We start from the raw sequence: 24,420 nt of genomic DNA, 5'->3' as shown, positions 1-24,420 counted from the left end.
TGCATATATTGGCAACATTAAAGTAACTGGCATAAAGCTTTTAATTAGAAAAGCCCCTTCCAAAGAAGCTTGAATATCACCAATTATTTTTTTTTTAACAAAACCTTGAATAAATTCCTCAGCAGTAGGATTTGAATCATCACCACTTAAAGACAATAGCTTGGAAAAACCTTGCACCAATTGTGCAAACTTCCTTGGCCTATTAGCAGTTAAATCTAGTTGCTTAGAATTAAAGTTTTTTTGTAGGCTCCTTTATTGCCTGTCAATATAATCTAGCATGGACCTTGTATCAATTTAGATTTTCAGCTGTCCAAGACATTTATGTTCAAAATGATGTCCTCACTATTCAAGTATTTTAAACCTATATGGCACAAAATTGCCCCGATATGTTCTGGGTAACAGAACTCTCATATAGCTAAGATGGTAGAGTAGAAATTAGGAAGATGACAAAACTTGGCCTGGATAAGAAGAAATATCTTACAGGTGGTCAAATACTATTTATTTATGGCTCAAATTTGATTAACTACCTTTACAATTAATAGCTCAAGACAGAATGCAATAAATAACACATAAAATATACAATTTTAACAATATAAAAACATCACACCCCATCCCTCCTGCCAACAAACATAGCTATCACCATGACCACAGATGCAGTAAACAACTGTAACCAGCATTCCTCTCAATCTCCTTCACTGAAACACTTGGCTAAAAAGCCAAGACTTACTATAGCTCCTAAATGAGAGATAGTTGTATTCCAGCCTGATCTCCAGAGGCAAATAATTCCAATGTACTAGTGAAAAAATCCTAAAGGCTTTCCACCTGGTGCCCACTAACCCTATTTATAAAAGCTCAGCTACAATCAATGGCACCTGCTGAGGAGATTTGAGAATACTAAGCTCATATCGTTGCAGCAAGTTACTGAAATACTGGGATGCCAATTGGCTTAATGACCTAAAAACTATACTAGAGCCTTGAATTTTAGTAAATAGAAGATGGTGCAGTTATTTCAGGATCAGGGTGACATGACTGTAAACTGCTTTCCCCTCTGTATTCTGAAGGAACAGCACTTTCTTCAAGCATTTCTGAAAAAAAGCCTTAATAAAGAGATCTGAGGTAAAAGGAATAGGTAGAATGCATCACTGTGGGAAGGATTTTCCATTCCAAGAATGTGCCTAATTGCCTAATGGCTAATGCCTAATGGGCATTAGCCCATTAGGCAAATGCCCATTAGGCTAATGCCTAATGGGCATTAGCCTAATGGGGCACAACCCATAAAAAGACTGCTTTACAGCTCAAGCCATTTGGGTTTCCATAGATAAAGCAGAGAATACATGACACCAAGACTATAAACCACGTTTTTCTGCTGCAGTGGCATCCCTAATTGGGATGCCACTGCAGCATTCCACTGGGAATTAATACTACTAGTTAATTCCCAGTGGCCTCAACTTCCTATTATCTCAGAGCATTTCACATTTTGAAGGATTCAATTTGAACCTATGAGAACTCAATCAGGTCCCTACTACCTTCAACCTTTACATAAAGCTGAATGTATCAAAAATACCAATCTAGCTTAAACCAACCTTTTCATGCCTCTGAGATACAGCTGGCGATCTCAGAACTTAAAATTTTAAAAGCCCCAGGACCAGATGGTCTGACAGCCCTTTTTATAAAAGTCTCTACAGTCTCATGTCATGGAGCCTCTGCAACATTTGTTTACTGACATGGTTAGGGAGGGTGTGAAGCCTAGATCATTGCAGTTAACACACATTATAGTGTTACCTAAGCCAGGGCGAGACCTGCAGCAAACGTCCTCTTAGCGACCAATTTCTCAGCTAAATTTGGATATCAGGTTGTATGCTAAAGTTCTTGCGAATCACTTAAAAAATATTCTGCCTTCCCTCACCGGTATATGTTCCAAAGCTATTTGCCTCTCTTGAGAGGAGCAAGCAGGAACGTGCGACCAGTGCGCAGCAGGAAGCAATCTGCAGTGTCATTGCTGTTGCATTAAGGGCCTGCTTAAGAATGGATTCTACTCATCTATCCTAAGTGTCCTTCAATGCAGCCTCTCCCTCAATGGGAATGGTTGTTCGCTTTGAGACGGCACAGACCATGGCATCCACTTTCGGGAAATACAGGCATTCCTTGGCCGATGGTTCCAGAGGGTACAAGGCTTCCAGGGCCCGACCTCCTTTAAAGCTGGCCTCCAGGGCATCCCACTCCAGGTCAAACAGTTCCTGGATGGCTTCCATCATTGGGAAGTAGCATGCGGCCTTATGAAGGGACACCAAGATGGGGTTGTTCTTCTTTGGTTCTGCCACAGGGTCCATGCCTGGGATACCAAGAGTCTTCAGAGTCTGGGAAACAAGGGCTGGTAATTCATCCCTGTGGAAGAAGCGAAGCATGGTTCTGTATGGTTCCAGGCCTGGAGGGATTTCTCCTTCTTCCTGAGAGCCACCATCATCATCTGAGGTATCCAGGTCCCTGTCAGGGAAATTCTTGGTTAGGCAAGGCATGTCTCAAGGCATCCGAGCAGGGCCGGGAGGATCTTGTGCTTCCGGCAGGGGTTGAACCCGGGTTGCAGCCGGGGCTGATTGCACCTGCACGAAGGCTTGCAGTCCCTGGAAAAATTCTAACCAGGAGAAGGTCCCAGGGTCCATGTTAGTACCAGGGGGAGTCGGAGTGGAGGCCCCTGAGGTGCCCTCTTGTGGAGAAGCCGGTGTGCTATCATATGTAGTAGTTCCGGACCCATCCTCAGACAGTGAGGGACCAGGCTTTGGTCCCCACTGGGCTTCTTCGCAATGATGACACAGGCAGGACTCCAGTTCAGGCTGCGCGGCTCTGATGTGGCAGGCTGTGCAAAGAGAGTGCCTTCTGGGCTTCATGGACGCCGGTGCCATTGCTTCTGTGTATAGGCGCACAGATAATGTGCTGCAATATGCGCGCAGTTGTGCGTGTGAGCACAATGTGCACGTGTAGTTTTAGGCGCAGCTGTGCGTGTAGTTATGCGCGCGGTTATGCACGCGTCTCCGTTGGAGGTGCACAAGTTGGGCGCATCGACCTTCTGGCCTGCCCTGCGTGTACCGCCAGTCGAGAAGGGAAGATGGCGCCTCCCGAGGGTCTCCACGTGTTCGGACCCCTGCACCGGACCGGGGACTAGCCCAACTAAGGCTGCTCAACCCGATCGGGTTTTTACCTCGCTGGATGAAGTAGAAAATCGGTACGGCACGCCGAGCTCCGGAGACCTTAATTTAAGGTTTTCAGCTTACCTGGCATTGGCGCTTACCGATCGCGAGCCGTGACGGTCTCCAGCTGCGGGGGAAGAGAGTTTTACCTTCACCGCCACGCTCGGTTGTGCACCTGCTGCCTTTCAGCCGCTCTAGGGGCTAAGTCCACACCGGGTTGCTGGCTACCGGACCAAGGCACACCTCTGAGGGATCTTGAAATCACCTCAGAAATTCTCAACTGGGGGAGGGACCCTTAGGTATCATCGCAGGAGAGCGGGGCTCCTCTTCTTGAGGTAAATTTTGTCTTGTCTTCTTGCTGTAACTTCTTAACACTGTGCTAGTGTGGGATAGTGTCCACATCTGCTAGGAGACGGAGAGATACTGAAGAGCTGAGGTCACTGCAGGGGTATATCTAGGGTGACGTCAGCTTTAAAATCTGACTCTGTCTCCCATCTGCTAGCAGAAGAGCACATAACCCACTGGTCGTGAGTCCATCTGGCTACACGCTAGGAAAATATAGTTGCATTAAAACAAATTAGAAATCTATATATGGTAATGCCAATTGGTGAGGCGTGATACTTTTGTTAACCCTAGTAATCCCACCTGGTTTACAAATGCAGAAAGACAGGGAAAGAAATAGTGGGCAAAAAGGAGACTAGTTTAAAGGTTAGATTCTTTGCTATAAGGTGGGAAATATAAATTTGGGGTGGTGTGAAAGGGAAGCTGAAAGAAGAGGAGGATAGTTGTACTTTGTATATGAGAAGGGGGAAAGGGAGTACCCAGCAAGTAAAAAGTCCTGTAAAAGTGGGTTGAGCTACAATATAAAAGGGAAATCATAAGTTCTCAGATTCTGCCATAATCCTCATCATTTCCTTATATAAATTACTAAAACTTATTCAAATGTACTTAAAAGTATATACAGATGACTGTCACAGCAGGGTGGAAATCTCCTTGTAAGGAGACCAAAATACTCTAATCCACAGAACATCAGATTAGGAGGAGGGCAATTTTCAAAAATATTTACCTAGGTAAAATGGCCCTCCTCAAATGTGGCTAAAGGTACACACAAATTCCATAGTGCGCATACTTTTAGCCACATTAAAAACAAGAACATATGAGTGTTTTTAATGTAAGAACTTTGTACTTGCTAATTTTCAAAGCGAAACAAGTAAGAGCACCTGCATAATTTGCAAGTGAGGGTATGAAAATCAATGAAGTTTGGAAAACTACAATGTTATCAATGAAGTTTGGAAAACTACAATGTTACAGCCCCTTCATGTGCAATTTTGTGAGCTCCCTCTCTATCTTCCCTTCTCCCTCAGTTTGCCTCTATGAGACAGTATATAAGAAACTCTCCCAGAATACCATAAAGTACCGGCCACAACTATCTCATCCAGTCCTCCTTAGAGCCAACCCACCACCCTGCAGCCAGAAAGGTGGGGAAGCCCCGGGGATTCCCAGCTGCAAAGAAGGTCAATGGCTTGCCCTGACCTGTGAGAGAGAGAGCAGTGGGACTGGAGAGTGGCACTGATGTCATCAAAGAAGCACCAATTTCCTTCATAAGACCAGAGCGCCAGCAATGGTGAGAGGGGGTTCCCAGCTGCGAAAAAGGTCTGTGGTTTGCCCTGACTGACCGGTGAGAGAGAGAACGAGCAGTGGGACTGAAGAGTGGCACCGACATCATCAAAGAAGTGTCAATTTCCCCCAGAAGACCAGAGTGCCAGCAGTGGTGAGAGTGGATTTCCAGCTGCAAAGAAGGTCCGTGGCTTGCCCTGATTGGTGAGAGAGTGGTGGGATTGGACAGTAGCGCCGTGTCATCAAACAAGTGCTAATTTCCCCCATAAGACCGGACCACCAGTGGTGGTGAGAGATTTCCAGCTGCGAAGAAGGTCCGTGGTTTGCCCTGACAGGTCAGAGAGCGGTGGGACTGGAAAGCAGTGCCAACTGTATCAAAGAAGCGCCTATTTCCCCCATAAGACCAGAGCGCCAGGGGTGTGCCCCTTCTCTCCGTTTTTTCCCAGAATGGCATGGGTAGGAAAAGAAAAGGGAAGATTCTTTTTTTCCTTGATGACTGACTTTGGTGAGTGGTCCTATGGACTCCCATTTAATTTGCTTTAATCCTGATATTAATACCTCTCAAGATTCCTTGGATGCTCTATTGAGTCTGGAGGATCATCCACCACCATCAATGCTCCAATGTTCACATTTGGAACTGGGTGAGATGGGCTCTAATGTTGGTATGGAGTCCCCAATGACAGCATCAGGAACATTACCAGCTAAGACCTTTGAAAAAGCTGTTCCAGTTCAGTCTTCCACTCAGTTTCTATCTATGTTGGACACAATTGGATCTCATGATCTTGCTGTTGTTTCCAAAGGATTTTCTAAAGTTTTTAAACTTGCTATTTCTCAATCAGTTTCTGTGACTCAAGCTTCCTCTCAAGATGTTTCTGAGCCTAAAGAAATTTTGTTAATGGATATCTGAAGACAGATTTCATGTATGGAGCTGTCTCTGTCTCAGCCTATTCTACAGTTTTCTACATTCTCTGTTGATACTTCTTTAAAAATGAGATAGATCAATGGGTGGATTGCATAGAAGCTACTACCACCATACAAGCTTCAGCTATTTTGGAGATAAAGGTGTCTGAAATGGCCATGATAAATGATAATTCAAGCTTACATTATAAAGTTGAGGTGATGGAAAATAAGTCTAGGTCCAAGAACCTAAGACTTATTAATTTTACAAAAACTCGTTGGTCATCTGGGTTAGAGCTATTTAAGAGAAATGCTATGGATATATTACAATTTTCAACTGAGAAGGTCTTTCAGATTTCTGTTATTATATTCCAGATACAAGGAAGGATAATCAAGCTATTTATTTTATTTATTTATTTATTTCAGATTTTTATATACCGGCATTCGAGACAGCAGTCACATCGTGCTGGTTCACATAAAACAGGGGTGCATAGTAAACATAACTATAACAATGGTGCGGAAAAGGCAGTTACATATAACAGGGTGATAAGAACTTGGCTGAGAAGGAAGAGAAAGGACAGGTTATAATTCACACAGGTAAACGATAGAATATAAGGTTAACCATGGAGTAGTTGGAGAATAGTTAACCATGTTGGAGATTAATTAACCATGGTGTAGTTGGATATTAGGGGTGGCTTGGGGTTGTTCGATCAATTAGCCTCCGGGAAAGCTTGTGTCGAACAGGTTTTGCCTGTTATTTCTCCTTCTCCTAACAGCCATAATCTTACACAGTTTCTTCAAGACTCTCAAGATCTGATTAAAACCAGAGGGACTTTAATTATTTCTTTTGTTATTGAATCAGATAAGGAATCATTGCTTCATCAATATTTAAAATTTAAAAACATTCTTTTTTGTGGTCAGAAAATACAGATGAATCCAGATATTTCTAGGGAGGCCCAAGATAGAAGAAAATCTTTTCTCCATCTCAAATCCCGAGTTTTAGCAATTTGAGCTACCTTCTTCCTGTGGTTTCCCTGCAAGTGCAAAGTGGTCCACAATAAGAATACATTTATTTTTGTGGACCACTCTCATTTGTTAGCTTTCTTAGAGAATAAAGAGCAGGTTAACTGAATATTGCAATAAGTAGTACCACTTGGACCACTTATCAGCCTTTCTTATTTCTTTTTCCTTTGTTTTTTATTCCTTATATATCCCCCATTGTTTGCCTTACTATTAATGTGGACATACGATATAAATACTTAAATTGCTGTTTTTTTCTTCTTGTAATTGGAATTATTTCTTCATTGCCTTGTTTTTTTGAATCACTGTACTGTGATAAAAATCTATGAATAAATATTTTTTTAAAAAAAGAAGGCTAGGGAAGCTTCAGAGAGAAGGCAGGAAGTCAGCCTAAGTAAGAACTGCTTATATTGGATTGTTGTGAGACTGGTGAGGTATGCAGCCTCTGTGTTGTATTTTTGGGTTTTGCTTGTAAATAAAGAGTGAGTTTGTGTGAAATCAACCAGAGTTTGGTCACCTTTTTGTACTCCTGGCTGTTTCCCAACTTGTGACCGTGCACGAGTGACTACATATGGTGATAGAAGCGGGGGTCCCTGTTCTAAGTGGGAAGCACAAACAGGAGCCCACAGAGACAGAATAATTTTTTTCTGGGGCCTGGCTGCAGGGCCAGCTTGGAAATCGGTTATAGCAGGCCAAGGGGGCTAGCCCCACCTGATACAGCTACAGAATACTCAATTAGTAAGGGTCAAACAGGCCAGAAAGGATTTTTGCTTTCTTTTTTCTCCTATCCCAGAGAATCTCCAAGCTTCCCCGCTTGCACAGCTGGAGAAGCAGAGAAGATGGAGTAGGTGATACAGCTTCTCACTGCAGTGCAGCAGCTATGGAAATTTGTGCAAAATTTATATGAACAGTTCACCTAGCAACAGGGGATACTGGCACAGATTCCCAAACCATGCAAGTTGCAATAACAAAGGGGAATCAGTTATCTTACATCCTGCTTAAGATAACAGCAGCTGAAAACCCAAAGATCTTCCTGAAAAACTCTGAAAGGACTGACCGCCTATCGGGATTGGCCAGAAGCCAAATGAAACATGTACCTGGCAAATTTGCTCATGGGCAAAAGCCAGACAAACTTTCAAGCAGCCAATCTGGATGGAAGGGCCACTAAAGTGAAAGTCAAGTCCGCCATCCTAGAAAGTGCTAAGTATAATTCAGAAACATACCGGCAGCAGTTCTGGCAGGGCATCCTCAGCCTGGAGAAAAGCCCCCAGAATATGTGCCATTGACTGAAAGATGCCGGATGGAAGAGGTTGTAGCTGGAGGCAAAGACCGGTCTCAATGTAGAAAAAAGGTGCTTCTAGAATAGTTGCTAGATGAGCTTAATTGGCCCATGTGAAACTGGGTCTGCCACCACCCAGAGCTCACTTTAGAAAAAGCAATGGAAATGGCAGATGCCTTTCATCAGGAACAATTAATGCCCAATGTAGTACAGCCGCCATGGAGTAGTAATGAGAATGGAGGATCCCAGCAGTGACCCTCTGAAACAGACAGCTCATCTTCTGGTAACCAAACTACTGGCCACAGCCATTCCAGCTTGCTTCAATTGTGGAAGGAGAAGTCATTTGGCAAGGGACTGTTATTATGAGGGAAGCAAAGTTATGGATATCAGCTTAGTGATGCAGCCAACACTAGAGGGTTAAATCCACTTGGATAAAGGCAAATCTCCAAAGCCGGAATGATCCTCAAATCGAAGGAAAAAGGGAACCTTAGAAATATGGCATAACCCAAGAAGAAGGCTAGACACTTTTTCTTTCTGTGCCCTTTGTGCACAGAATGGACATGAGGAAGATTGCTGCCTGTATGGAAAGGCAGAAAAAGAAGAGCCCTTGGGAGGAGCGGATGAAGCCAAAGGAGAACCCACCCTTCGGGCATGCTCTTTTTGTAAGACAGAGGACCATATGTATGAAGAGTGCCTATGGCTTAAAGACATGATGTGAGAATGCAGGCTAGCGGAACAACACAAGACAAAGCAGGGGATGGAGGCAAAGTCCCAATAGGAGAATGAAAAGTGGGAGCACGAATAGGTGCGAACTTTTTCAAAGCTCCAAAGTTGCAACTTTGTAGACATTCCTCATTCAGGACTTAAGCAGTTTGTGATCCAGGTAAAGTTTAGGTGGATATACGGTCTGGCAAGACCCTGTTCATGAGGACCTGCTCCAAAAAGAACACATCAACCATAAGAGGAAAGAGACACTTTCCTGTATCCACTGGGGCAAGCAGAAGTATTCAACCTGTCAGGTCCTGCTGACCACTCTGGCAAGATAAGCCATTATGAAGGTAGGAGTCCTGGGACGCGATTGTCTACAGTTTGCAAACCTGTGGGCCCAGGAGACAGGTAGCAGGGGCAGTCCACCCAGAGACAGGATATCCTTGAAGAGAGCTTGTCCATGAATTGAGATACACAGGCCACAAAGGAGGACTCGGGAATTAGTCTGATCACAGTTGGACACTTGACCTGACAAGGCTGAGCTGAGGGGGAAGGTATGTGAGGGAGTGTATAAGAAACTCCCTCAGAACACCATAAAGGACCAGCCACAGCTATCTGGTCTGGATCTCCTTAAGAGCCAACCCTCCAAGGGATTCTGGGCCAGGGAGGATCCCTGCGGCCTTGGATAAGAAGGCAGGGCCCAGAGCCTGGGAAGGCACCAAAGACAAGGCAGGAAGCCAGCCTAAATAAGAACTGCATATATTGGGTTGTTGTAAGACTGCTGAGCTAACAGCCTCTGTGCTGTACTTTTGTTTTTTACTTGTAAATAAAGAGTTTGTTTGTGTGGAATCAGCCAGAGTTTGGCTTCCTTTTGTACTCCTGGCTATTTCCCAACTCCTGGCTGCGTCTGAAAAATCACAGCCTGTATTTGGATGCTGACAGGAATGATCCAGAAATGAGGACTATCTCTTACTGCCCCCCCCCAAACCTTTAACCCTTCCATTCTGGACTATCTCTACACAGCCCTACTCCAACTATACCCAGGAAGCTCCTCCCCTTTGACCCTTTTCCCTTGGGCATTTCCCAAAGCCAACCAAGCTGAGCGGCTCCTACATTCTTTTCTCAAGATCCCTTGCAAAACTACTTCCTATCCCCACCTCCCTTCTTTTTACCACCTAGCTTGCACCACAGTGCTCCATCATGTACATAATCTCATCTTCCATTAATACAATTACTGGCCAGAGTAAATTGATCTTCATTACTTTCCCCACCACTCTATAAGTCCCCCTGCAGACATACAAGGAATTATTCCATGCTTAAATATCCACAATTCCCAAAGACTCCAGCCAAAACACCTCAAACATACTTTTCCTCTTTAATACTAGATACACTCATAAACACTCAGATTCATTACAAGAACTTCTCACAGACCACTCTGCTAACATTCTGTGTCTGGGCATAGGAAACAGATGCTCCCCAGTTCCTTCAAATCTGCCCACCTGGTTACTCATTTGCCCATTGTCCTCACCAGGGCAAGCACGGCGAAAGGGTAGCCAATCTCTTCAGAGAATCTCTTGACTTAACTATCTCCCCCATCAGAAAATTGGATGGGAAACCATTCTGGTTCAATCAAACACTCATCCTACATGGGGGATCTTTTAGGTAAATCACCCACCTTGACCCAATGTTGAGGCTCTCCAGGTGTACCTAACAATAATGTCAAATATTATATTTGAGCTCCCTAGGACCCTCATTTTGGGCTACTTCAACATCCACGTGGATGACCCAAATGCATCACATATTAAAGATTTCTTATCCTTACTGAAAGCTCTTGATTTCTCTAAGCTGGTCAAGGAGCCCATCCTTTAAGCAATTCACACTCTTGATCTAGTCCTTGCCCTCATCTTCAAACACTCCAAGAACTACCAAAGTCACCCAAACCACCTCTTTTTCATGGACAGACCATTACTTGATCTACATTGAGTTGAAGTCACTCCCAATTAATACACCCACAAAGGAAGCCCCTTCAAAGCTGGTCAGACCCACCTCCCACCTAAACCCAGATAATTTCTTACAGAAAATCCAAGACCTCTCTAAACTGAACCCAATCAAGACTACCATTAATACAGTAAGCTTTACTTCTGCCTTAGTAGACCTCTGGAGCTCCGATCTCAAGGAAGTCCTAAAAAGGTTTGCTCCAACGAAGGTCACAATCATAAAGAGTTAGCTAGATAACTTAGCCAGCTAACTCTAGTTGTGCCATAGAGGAGACATAAAGATAGCCAGATAAACTTATCTGGCTATTTTTAAGATGGCTGGCTATGTTCAATAGTACGATTGCACCACTGAATATTCCACCAAAATTAGTCAGATAGTTTTATCTGGCTAACTTTATAATCCAACCAATGACTATTACTCTTTATTTATTTTATTTATTTATTTTAATTTTTTATATACTGGCATTCGCGATGGGAGTCGCATCATGTTGGTTTACAATTAACAGGGTGTGACAAGAGGAGAAAAACTTAGAACATTAACATGTGATATAAGAAGAAATAGCAGTTACAATAAAACAGGGACATAAAGTAACTTGGAAAGTAAGGAAAGCGATAGAAAATTAACAATGTGATACAAAGAGTAACAAGGTAATATACCGTATATAATAAATTTATATAATATAATATAATATAATATATAATATATAACATACCGTATATATAATATACCGTATATAATATACCGCATATAATAAAAGCAACATAAAAAACCTGCTCATTTAATGAGAAATAACATTATGGAGTTGTTAGAGTTTATGTTTACCCTGAGGGGAGGTCTTAGTTGATTTGGTTGAGAGAAAGTTCAATTTGTGTCTGGAAAGGCTTTCATAAATAACCAGGTTTTGAGTCTTTTTCTGAATGTAGGAAGGCAGGGTTCCTGTCTCAGTTCAGGTGGGATGGAGTTCCACAAGGTAGGTCCTGCTGCAGAGAAAGCCCTGTCTCTGAGCGTTGTATGGTGAAAGGTTTTGGCAGGTGGAACCTGTAGTGAATCTCTGTATGACTCTCTGATAGGTCTGGTAGAGGTATGTTTTTTAAATGGTATTTGGAGGTTAAGCGGAGAGAGTTGATGGAATGCTTTGTAGATGATGGTGATGGACTTGTATAAGATTCTATAGTGCACTGGCAGCCAATGTAGGTCTTTGAGAATCGGAGATATGTGTTCTCTTCTTCTTGTGTTTGTCAAAATTCTGGCCGCCGTGTTCTGAACCATCTGGAGAGGTTTAGTATGAGAAAATGGGAGACCTAATAGAATGGAATTACAATAATCTAACTTAGAGAAGATTATTGATTGCAGAACTGTTCTGTAGTCGTGGAAATGGAAAAGTGGTTTAATTCTTTTTAAGACGTGCAGTTTATGAAAGCAGTCTTTAGTGGTTTGATTAATAAAAGATTTAAGATTTAGCCGATTATCAATGATGGCTCCTAGGTCTCTTACGTGTGATGTTTGAAAGCCGGATGGAGGATTTGCGGTGAGGTAACTGTTTTCGGGGGAAATTATGATGAGTTCAGTTTTTGCAGAATTTAAGATTAGATTTAGACTGGAGAGGAGGTTGTCAATATTTTGAAGGCAATTTTCCCAGATTTTAATAGTTTTAATAAGGGATTCTTTGATAGGGATGACAATCTGGACGTTATGTGTGTTAAGTCTGAAAATTTACATTTTAAAATAATACAATTTATTTTAAAAGCAGAAAAAGTACTTACCAAAAATACAGGCTCTCCAAATGGAGAGAAATCAATAGCTGTGACCCTTACAGGTCTGCTGCCACACTGCTGGGGTCTATACACTTTTGGAGGTGCTCTTAAACCATGTCTTGTACCATGGCCTACCAGGCCCTGTTAATATAACAGATCTATTATAAATACTTACAAAGAGATTTAAAAAATTCAGAAAACTTTGCGGCACCAGTTAGTATGTATAACCTATGCTAAGAGTTTTGCTAGGATAATTTGTGTACCAGCCTGCAAATGCATGTTACAAAATTACCCCCCAAGTGTGCAACACTAGGATACTGCAGTACTGAGGGTGTTCCAATGAAGCAAATATAGCATGAAAGAAAAGCTTGAATGGTTTGGCATCCTCAGTACAATTATGAGATATTTAATAACCTGTAATGCACCTTTAGTCAGATATTGTTCTTTAGACAAAAGTGCTTTATACGATAATTTTTATTTTGAATTAGTGATAAACAAAATAGGCTAATGAAAATTACTTTAAGAAGTATAAATGTCCATTATTCAGAACCCTTTTAAAACAATAATTTACCATCAGAAAAGGCATATCTAAAATGCTCTATAACTTTATATACATCAAAAAAGAGACACAGAGCAAACACTAAAATGTGTTAACATTGGTATTTTTTAAATTATTATAGAAACAGAAAAATAAAAATGATGGTAGATATGAACAAAAGGCCCATGTAGTTTGCTTGTTCCTAATGCAATACAATAGAACCTACCCAGTCTCTGGCTTTACTCTCACATCCTCATATCTAAAGATCCTCTGTGCTTATCCCTTGCTTTCTGAAATACTGTTACTGTTTGGGAAGCTATTCCATGTATCCATCACCTTTTCTGTTAAGAAATACTTCCTTATGTTACTCCTGAATCTAACTCCTTTAAGTTTTATTTCATCACCTCCAGTAATTCACTTTCTACTGAGGTCAGATTAACTGGCCTTATTCTAAAATTTACTTTCAACTGAAATATTCTTGCTTTTTGTGCATCATTTATAACTTTAAGATATTTGAATGTCTCTATCATACTTCCACTCTTTGGTATATATATTTAGGTTCTTAAGTCTCATTGGCTAGATCTTATGGAGCATAAGGCCCAATGTGTTGACTGATACAAGACTGGTGTGCAGACAAAGGAGCTAAAGAGTGCGGGTAAGAGGGAGGCTGAAGATGGTGGTCACCGAGATCTAAATAAGGCTGGGCAATTAGCTGGTCTTAACCAACTTTGGGACATCACCTGCTGAAATAGTTAACTGGGCCAAGTGGATAGTTGGTAGTCAGATAATAGGACTGTTACTGTACTCCAAATGATCTCTTATCAATGATATGTATAAAATATCATCATCTCCTTTTTAACTAGTAATGCCTCTCCCTATGTACCTTTCATACTGCTCTGCTACACTTTGCTATCTTAATGTCACTGAATATGACCAATCTGAGATCTTTATCCTGTTTTAAGCACATCAGCACCTCATCTCTCAAGTACTGCTTCCTTGGATATCTGACCCAAAATACATGATTATATATTTTACTGCATTAAAGTTTAGTTGTCAAACTCAGGGACCATTCCTCAAGCATTCTTAGATCATGCCTCATTTTTTTTCTGCACTGTCTGGAGTATCCACTCTGTTGCAGTGTTATCGGCAAAATGGAAAACCTTTCCTATAATTCAGATAATCAAAAATGTTACATAACATAAGAACATAAAATTTGTCATACTGGATCAGACTAAAGGTCCAGCAAGTCCAGTATGCTGTTTACAACAGTAACCAATCCAGGTCATTAATACCTGGCAGGTCGACAGATTCCATGCTGCTTATCCCTGGAATAAGCGGTGAATTTCCCCAAGTTCAACTTAATAATGGTTTATGGACATTTCTTTCAGGCATTTGTTAAAACATTTTTTTAAAATCCAGCTACACTCTGGCAAAGAATTCAAGTTTAACTAAACATTGAGTAAAAACTATATGTTCTATTTTTCTTGAATGTATTACCTAGTAACTTCATTGCATATCCCCTAGTCTTTGTACTTTTTGAAGGAGTAAAGAACAAATTCCTATTTACCCATGATATTCCACTCATTATTTTATAGACCTCTATCATACCCGCCGCCCCCCCCCCCCAGCCATCTCTTCCTCAAGCTGAAAAGCCCTAACCTCTTTAGTCTTTCCTCAGAGGGGAATCATTCCATCCCCTTTATCATTTTGGCCGCTCTTCTCTGTACCTTTTCTAATTCTGCTATATCTTTTTTAAGATGTGGCAACTAAATGTTCAAAGGTAAGGGAAAACTATGATTTTTTTTTCTGTTTATTAATATCAAAGAAGCAGCAATATTTACATGAAATTTAAATACTTACAATGTCTGTTCCAATCACAAAATGATTGGAATCCAAAGGCAGAAACTTAATATTAAGGGTCTGAGGTGTCTCCACATCTTTGGGAAAAAAGCTGAAAATAAGGCAAAAGTAAAAGAATACAAATTCACATTAAGGATTTTATTATTAAGAAAGATGAATATCCAGTGCATCAAATCACATAATACAATAAGTAGGGGAATTTGCAGCTGTGCTCTACTTTTTTTCTCTCTGCATTTTAAGCAGGCTTATTTATATAAATGATATACCTAGAGGATAAAAATATAAGAATTAACAAAATAGATCTAACCAAATATCTATTTAGCCCAGTAGTCTCTCTCTAACAATCAGGCCGATACAGTACAGTGCGCTCTGACGTTTTTACTGCTTTTCTGTGCACTTTCCCGGTGCCCGGAGAAATTTGCGCCTATCTTTGGGTAGGCGCTAATTTCTGAAAGTAAAATGTGTGGCTTGGCTGCACATTTTACTTACTGAATTGCGCAGGATTACCTAATAGGGCCATCAACATGCATTTGCATGTTGCGGGCGCTATTAGGTTCGGGGGGGGGGGGGGGGGGGGGTTGGCCGCGCGTTTTTGCCGCGCTAGCTTTACCCCTTATTCAGTAAGGGGTAATAGCACGTCCAAAACTCAATGCACAATAAAGCTCTGGAATTTGTTGCCAGAGGATGTGGTTAGTGCAGTTAGTATAGCTGGGTTCAAAAAAGGTTTGGATAAGTTCTTGGAGAAGAAGTCCATTAACTGCTATTAAACAAGTTTACTTAGGGAATAGCCACTGCTATTAATTGCATCATTAGCATGGGATCTTCTTAGTGTTTGGGTAATTGCCAGGTTCTTGTGGCCTGGTTTGGCCTCTGTTGGAAACAGGATGCTGGGCTTGATGGACCCTTGGTCTGACCTAGCATGGCAATTTCTTATGTTCTTACATGGAGCAGTCGGTCCAGGAACTGATGAGTGCGAGAGCCATTTTAGACCTAATTCTCAGAGGAACATAAGACTTGGTGTGAGAGGTAATGGAGGTGGGGCTGGTTCGAGCCTGGATCAAGGGAAGCACTAGTGCTCTCCTATTGGCTGAGAGCAAATCTCCCTTGAGTAGGGAGGGGTGGGGGACGACCTTGGAGACTAGCGACAGGTTCATACTTGTCTAGGCTATTCAGTTACACATGAGACAGTGGGGTGAGAGGTTGTGTGCCACTCTATATAGTGAATCATATTCCGAAGTGTAGTCAGAGTTCTTGTCTGTATACAAGGAGTCAGCAGAATTTATTTTTTTATTTACATTTATTTTATTTATTTATTTATTTATTTAAGGTTTTTATATACCGGCAATCATGAGAACATATCTTGCTGGTTTACATGAAACGGGGGTGCATTAAATACATCAAACTAGAACTGAGGTGACCGAAGGTACAGTTACAATTAACAAGGGTAGCAAAACTTGGTGAAGAGGAAGAAATAGGAAAGAATAAACTGGTTAAACGATATACACACGTACTTATTTAAACTGGTTAAACGATATACACACGTACTTACATACGTACTTATTTCCTTTCCTTCAGATCATGTCTGCCTCTGCTATTTCTCGTTGTAAGTGCCTAAACAACGCTGATTCGTTTTGTTATATCTGTGGCAGTTTCACAATTCCCAGTCAAAGGACAAACATCAGGGCATTTGTCAGGTAAGCCTATTTTGCATATTTTAAAGTAAAACTTGGTGATCAAGATAAGTCTTGGGCCCCTCACAAGGTATGCAAGCAGTGTGTCGAGAGTTTACGGATGTGGACAAAGGGAAGACATGATAAATTGCCATTTTGTATACCTATGGTTTGGTGAGAGCCCAGAGATCATTCAAATGACTGTTACTTTTGTATAGTGAAAACGTCAGGATATAACAAGAAAAATAAATGTAAAATAGAATATCCTAGTCTACCATCAGCTATATGCCCAGTGCCTCATTCAGCTGAAATCCCAGTGCCAGTTTTCATTGAACTACCCTCTTTCGAAAAACAGGAGTATGGTGAAGAACTAAGTGACAGCAACGATGAAGATTTTGAAATTGAAAATGACTCAGTTCGTAAGGGATTTGATCAGCATGAGTTGAATGATTTGGCACGAGATATGGGACTATCCAATAAGGCTTCAGAATTCCTAGCATCAAGAATACAAGAGAAAAACTTGCTTGAAAAAGCAGCGCAGGTATCCTACTTTCGATCAAGAGAAAGTGCATTTCTGCAGTACTTTTGAAGTGATGGTGGCTTTGTCTATTGCCATAACATATATGGTTTAATGGAGGCAACTGAATGGCAACTGTTCATTGATAGCTCAAAGCGGCAATTTATTTGGTGCAGTCCAAACTGGCCATTCAGTTTGTTTTCGTGCAGACTATAAAGACAGAGAGTCAGTGATCTGTTGCACGATCACAAGCACAACTGGATCATCTGTATTGACCTTAAAATGGTCTGCTTCCTTCTTGGTCAGCAACTTGGATACACTAAGTATCCCTGTTTTTTGTGTATGTGGGACAGCAGAGCTCGTGAGAAGCATTGGGTGCAGTCGAATTGGCCTCCAAGATCTGACCTCAAACTTGGTGATCCAAACATTCTACATGAACCACTTGTTGACAGAAAGAACATTATATTCCCACCTCTGCACATAAAACTGGGTCTCATGAAGCAATTTGTTAAAGCTTTGCCAACTGAAGGAGACTGTGTTAAGTATCTCATTTTGGCATTTCCTAGCCTGTCGTTTGAAAAGATAAAGGCTGGTGTGTTTGACGGTCCACAGATTCGGCAGCTCATTAAAGATGAACATTTCATCGGGACAATGTCAGAACTCCAAAGGAATGCTTGGTTGTCATTCAAAAACCTTATCAAGGACTTTCTTGGAAATACACGAGCACAGAATTACATCGAAATTGTCCAGAAACTCTTGGAGAGATTCAAAATGCTTCGTTGCAACATGAGCATCAAGGTGCATTTTCTGCATAGCCATCTTGCTGACTTCCCAAAAAACCTTGGTGCAGTCAGTGATGAGCAAGGTGAATGATTCCACCAAGATTTGAAGGTCATGCAGGCACGGTATCAGGGTAGATGGGTTGTACATACGATGGCTGACTATTGTTGGAGCATCAGGCGAGATTGTCCACAGATTGAACACTGCTGGAAAAGCTATAAGCATAAAATTTTACCTTAATATGTATGTTTGGTAGCAGAACTTTACTACTTGTACACAATTTGACTTACAGTAACAATATATAGCCTTTGTATGAATAAAATAACTCTACATAAACAGTATATTCAGGTAATTTTTTCTTTTGTTTCCTTTGTATGTACATTTTGTATGATTTTTGGGACAAAGGGAGGGTATCCTGTACCTTAAAAAGTTGATGTGATAGAGAAAAACTGGGGTCATTTTTGGATTCAGATGTCAAAAGTTAGTCAAAAACAAGTGTCAGATCTAACGTAACGAAAATTGTGTTCCCCAATCATTGGGACTGTCCGTTGTGCCTGAAGACTGGAAAGTGACCAATGTAACACCAATCTTTAAAAAGGACTCCAGGGGTGATCCAGGAAACTATCCCTGACTTCAATGCTGGGAAAAATTGTTGAAACTATTCTAAAGAACAAAATCAAAGAACATACAGAAATACATAGTTTAATGGGACACAGCCAGCATGAATTTACACAAGGGAAATTTTGCCTCACTAACCTGCTACACTGTTTGGATGGCATTAATAAATGTGGATAATGGTGAGCCACCAATGAATGTATTCTATTTCAATTTACAGGTGTTTGACAAAGTGTCCCACGAGAGACTCCTGAGAAAATTAAAATGTCCTATTGTGGATTGCAAACTAGTGAAAAGATAGGAAACAGAGTAGGACTAAATGGTCACTTTTCTCAGTGGACAAGGGTAAACAGTAGAGTGCTAAAAGAATATGTATTAGAACTGGTGCTTTTTAATATATTTATAAACAATCTAGAAAGGGAAACAATATGTGAAATGATGAAATTTGCAGAAGACAAAACTATTTTGAGTTGTTAAACCACAAGTGGATTGTGAAAAATTGCAGGAGGACTTTGTGAGACTGGAAGTCTGGGCATTTAAATGGCAGATGAAATTTAATGTGGACAACTGCAAAGTGATGCACAGGTAGAAAAGTAACCCACACTGTAGTTACACAATGTTAGGTTCCATATTAAGAGTTATTGCCCAGGAAAAGAAACTAGGTGTCATAGTGGACAATACCTTGAAATCCTCAGTTCAGTGTGTAGCGGGGGTCAAAAAAGAAAACAGAATGTTAGAAATTATTAGGAAAGGAATGGAGAATAAAATGGTGAATATCATAATGCCTCTGTCATTCTATGGTGAGGCCACACTAGAGTACTGTGTGCAATTCTGTTTGCCACATCTCAAAAACGATATAGTTGTATTGGAAAAGGTACAGAGAAGGGTTACCAAAATGATAAAGGGGATTGAACGGCTCCCCTATGAGAAGAGGCTAAAGAGGTTAGAGCTGCTCAGCTTGGAGAGGAGACAGCTGAGGAGGGAGGTGATAGAGGTCTTTAAAATCATGAGGCACATTCAAAACAAATCAAAATAAATTATTTTTCACTCAATGCACAATTAAGCTCTGGAATTCATTGCCAGAAGTTGTGGTTAATTCAGTTAGAGTAGTTGGGTTTAAAAAAGGTTTGGACAAGTTCCTAAAAGAGAAGTCCATAAACTGTTACTAACCAAATAGATAAGAATATCCACTACGTATCACTGAATGATAGTAGCAAGAGATCTATTAACTATTTGAGATCTCGCCATATGCTTGTGTACTGAATTGGCCACTGTTTGAAACAGGATACTGTGCTTGATGGACTCTTGGTCTAACCCAGTATGGTAAATTCTTATGTTCTTAGAAAGACAGCAGAAGGGAGCAGGGCAGAGACAGAGACAGCAAAGAGGAGAAGGAGGAAAAACAGCAAAAATGGGAACGTGATGGAGAGAGGTGGAGATAGTATTTATTTATTTATTTTAGTGCTTTTTTTATACCGGCATTCATGATACAGATCATATCATGTCGGTTTACAAATAACCGGGGTTGTAGCCTAACTAACTATTAACATGGTAAAGAGAAGACAAAAAAGTTACAATGAACAGGGATGCAGGAACTGGGAGGAGGAAGATATAGCAGACAGTAACTGGATAAACTGTATCAATTATTTACAAAATATTGAGAGATCTGTAGTGAACAGCTGAAGGGGCTCTGGGTTTATGGAAAGGCCTGTGTAAACAACCATGTCTTAAGTCGTTTTCTAAATGTCAACAGGCAAGGTTCTTGTCTGAGCTCTGGGGGAATAGAGTTCCAAATGGTTGGTCCTGCTGTGGAAAAGGCCCGTTCTCTAGTGGTTAAATGGTGAGTGGATTTTGTTGGGGGGGGGGGCATGCAGGGATCCTCTGATCGGTCTGGAGGACGTGTGAAGTCTGAGTGGGAATTTAAGATCCAGGTGGGCTTTGTTATGAATGGTTTTGTGGATGATGGTTAGGGACTTGTGTAAAATTCTTAAGCTGATTGGTAACCAGTGCAAATTTCTCAGGATGGGCGTGATGTGGTCTGTTCTGCAAGTGTTTGTTAGTACTCTAGCTGCCGCGTTTTGAAGCATCTGCAATGGTTTGGTGGAGGAGGCAGCAAGTAGACCTAGCAAGATAGAGTTGCAGTAATCTATTTTAGAGAATAAAACAGCTTGGAGCACCGATCTGAAGTCTTGAAAGTGCAGCAATGGTTTAATTCTTTTTAGTACCTGCAGTTTGTAGAAGCAGTCCTTAGCAGTAGGATTAATGAATTTTTTTGGAAAGAAAGGAAAGCAAGGAAGGAACAAGACAGATTAATCTTGATCACTTTGCTAAATCACATTTTTATTTGCTTATTTCATAATCTTAAAAAAAAAAATCAAAATTTGGAAAGAAGGTTGTCTGTATTATAAATAAATATCTTCTGGATAGAGAGGGTTTTAACAGTGACTTCCTTAATAACAAGTAAGTGCTGTTATTATAGTGCATGGATAGAAAAGATTTTCATATACAATATTTGAATGCCAATAAAATAATAGCTATGAATTCCAGTGGGAGCAGTGAGAGGAGAGGATCACCTTGCTGATGGCTGAAAGGAATCAGTACGTTTTTGCTTGGGAAATGTTATTTTTAAAAAGTATTTGGGCGAAGTTAACTCTTAGGGAATATTATTTAGTGTGTTTGTTTGTGCTTTCAATAGTCAGTAAGGCAGCGAATAAACAGACGTTAGACTATTTTTAAATAGTCAGTCATGGTTTGGAGAGATTTATCTTCAAAGAATACTAATGATGCATTAGAATTAGGGCATCCCGACAGTGAGATTCCAATAATAAGAAAAGTATCCAAGTGCCTGTAACTAAAAACTCACCTGAGCTAAAAAATTCTAACTTATCCTCATCAATTAAAAAGCAGAATGAAAATACAAACAAAAAACAAACTTTGAAATGTTTGTATGCTAATGCCAGAAGTCTAAGAAGTAAGATGGGAGAATTAGAATGTATAGCAGTGAATGATGACATGGACTTAATTGGCATCTCAGAGACATGGTGGAAGGAGGATAACCAATGGGACAGTGCTATACCAGGGTACAAATTATATCGCAATGACTGAGAGGAGCACCCGGGAGGCGGTGTGGCACTTTGTGTTGGGATGCCATAGAGTCTAACAGGATAAACATCCTGCATGAGACTAAATGCAAAATTGAATCTTTATGGGTAAAAATCCCTTGTGTGTCGGGGAAGACTATAGTGATAGGAGTATACTACCGTCCACCTGGTCAAGATGGTAAGACAGACAGTGAAATGCTAAGAGAAATTAGGGAAGCTAACCAAATTGGTAGTGCGGTAATAATGGGAGACTTCAATTACCCCACTATTGACTGAGTATATGTATCATCGGGATACGCTAGAGAGATAACGTTCCTGGATGGAATAAATGACAGCTTTATGGAGCAATTGGTTCAGGAACCGACAAGAGAGGGAGCAATTTTAGACCTAATTCTCAGTGGAGCACAGGACTTGGTGAGAGAGGTAATGGTGGTGGGGCCGCTTGGCAATAGTGATCATAATATGATCAAATTTGAATTAATGACTGGAAGAGGAACAGTATGCAAATTCATGGCTCTCGTGCTAAACTTTCAAAAGGGAAACTTTGATAAAATGAGAAAGGAGCAGCTACAAAAGTAAAAAATGTGCAAGAAGCACAGTTCAGATGTATTCCACACATTAAGAAAGGTGGAAAGAAGGCATAACGATTACCAGCATGGTTAAAAGGGTAGGTGAAAGAAGCTATTTTAGCCAAAAGATCTTCATTCAAAAACTGGAAGAAGGATCCAACAGAAGAAAATAGGATAATGCATAAACATTGGCAAGTTAAATGTAACTTGGTTAAATGTAAGACATTGATAAGACAGGCTAAGAGAGAATTTGAAAAGAAGTTGGCCATAGAGGCAAAAACTCACAGTAAAAACTTTTTTAAATATATCCGAAGCAGAAAGCCTATGAGGGAGTCAGTTGGACCGTCAGATGATCGTGGGGTTAAAGGGGCACTTAGAGAACATAAGGCCATCACGGAAAGATTAAATGATTTCTTTGCTTCGGTGTTTACTGAAGAGGATGTTGGGGAGGTACCCATACTGGAGAAAGTTTTCATGGGCAATGATTCAGATGGACTGAATCAAATCACGGTAAACCTAGAAGATGTGGTAGACCTGGTTGACAAACTGAAGAGTAGTAAATCACCTGGACCAGATGGTATACACCCCAGAGTTCTGAAGAAACTAAAAAATTAAATTTCAGACATATTAGTAAAAATTTGTAACCTATCATTAAAATCATCCATTGTACCTGAAGACTGGAGGATAGCTAATGTAACCCCCATATTTAAAAAGGGCTCCAGGGGCGATCCAGGAAACTACAGACCAGTTAGCCTGACTTCAGTGCCAGCAAAAATAGTGGAAAGTGTTCTAAACATCAAAATCACAGAACATATAGAAAGACATGGTTTAATGGAACAAAGTCAGCATGGCTTTACCCAAGGCAAGTCTTGCTTCACAAATCTGCTTCACTTTTTTGAAGGAGTTAATAAACATGTGGATAAAGGTGAACCGGTAGATGTAGTATACTTGGATTTTCAGAAAGCGTTTGATAAAGTTCCTCATGAGAGGCTTCTAGGAAAAGTAAAAAGTCATGGGATAGATGGTGATGTCCTTTCGTGGATTGCAGACTGGTTAAATGACAGGAAACAGAGAGTAGGATTAAATGTACAGTTTTCTCAGTGGAAGGGAGTGGGCAGTGGAGTGCCTCAGGGATCTGTATTGGGACCCTTACTTTCCAATATATTTATAAATGATTTGGAAAGAAATACGACGAGTGAGATAATCAAATTTGCAGATGATACAAAATTGTTCAGTGTAGTTAAATCACAAGCAGATTGTGATAAATTGCAGGAAGACCTTGTGAGACTGGAAAATTGGGCATCGAAATGGCAGATGAAATTTAATGTGGATAAGTGCAAGGTGATGCATTTAGGGAAAAATAGCCCATGCTATAGTTACACAGTGTTATGTTCCATATTAGGTGCTACAACCCAAGAAAGAGATCTAGGCGTCATAGTGGATAACACATTGAAATCGTCGGTTCAGTGTGCTGCGGCAGTCAAAAAAGCAAACAGAATGTTGTGAATTATTAGAAAGGGAATGGTGAATAAAACAGAAAATGTCATAATGCCTCTGTATCGCTCCATGGTGAGACCGCACCTTGAATACTGTGTACAATTCTGGTTGCCGCATCTCATAGAGTTGAATAAAAAAAGTATTTATATTGTTTAGAGAATATGCAATCCATATAAAACGTGGAAGGTGGAAGAGTTGAAGGTATTATTTAAAGAATGTTTTGAGAATTGCTTGGCCAAAGGCACTAGAGGTGTGAGAGTCCTGTTCCAAGAAATACAGTTTGACAAAGGTGTGAACAAAATACCAAATTGCTGCTTTGCAAATGTCCTGTACCACCGCTGATTGAAGAATAGCTACTGAAGTTACAGTCACCTGAATCTGATGAGCTTTTATTCTTTTTTGATAGGTCTATGCCAGCATCCTTATAACAGAATGAGATGCAGTCAGACAGCCAAGAAGAGAGACTATTTTCCCACTTGATGGCCCTATTTCGAGTAAAAGAGATGAATAATCCAGAAACCTTCCTGAGAGATTGTATTCTTCCCAAATAAAAGAATATAGCTCTTCTGCAATACAAATTATATAGTGCATGTTCTCCTTTTTTGGCATGAGGCTTTGAGAAGAAATCAGGAAGAACTATAGATTGATTCAAATGGAACTGAGAAAGCAAAGTTGCTTACCTGTAACAGGTGTTCTCCCCCGACAGCAGGATGTAGTCCTCACATATGGGTGATGTCAATAGGCTGAGCCCTATTACGGAACAATTTTGTCAAAGTTTCTAGAAACTTTGAGTGGCACACTGAGCATGCCCAGCA

The 24,420-nt window shown here is 40.7% G+C and overlaps 1 protein-coding gene across 1 annotated transcript in view; it reads right to left on the bottom strand.

The window, feature by feature from the left end:
* Positions 1–24,420, bottom strand: part of WDR60 (WD repeat domain 60) — a 373,459-nt gene that overhangs the window by 30,666 nt on the left and 318,373 nt on the right. The window contains exons 21-22 of the mRNA XM_029588515.1: positions 14,857–14,947; positions 12,468–12,599 (exon numbers count right to left, since the gene is read on the bottom strand). Of these exons, the coding sequence (XP_029444375.1) occupies positions 12,468–12,599; positions 14,857–14,947 (223 nt within the window). The remainder of the gene's footprint in view (positions 1–12,467; positions 12,600–14,856; positions 14,948–24,420) is intronic.

The sequence above is a fragment of the Rhinatrema bivittatum genome, chromosome 2 (assembly GCF_901001135.1).
Source record: "Rhinatrema bivittatum chromosome 2, aRhiBiv1.1, whole genome shotgun sequence".
Taxonomy (NCBI): domain Eukaryota; kingdom Metazoa; phylum Chordata; class Amphibia; order Gymnophiona; family Rhinatrematidae; genus Rhinatrema; species Rhinatrema bivittatum.
The sequence above is the reverse complement of the archived record's forward strand: the minus strand, read 5'-3'. Positions and strand labels throughout refer to the sequence as shown.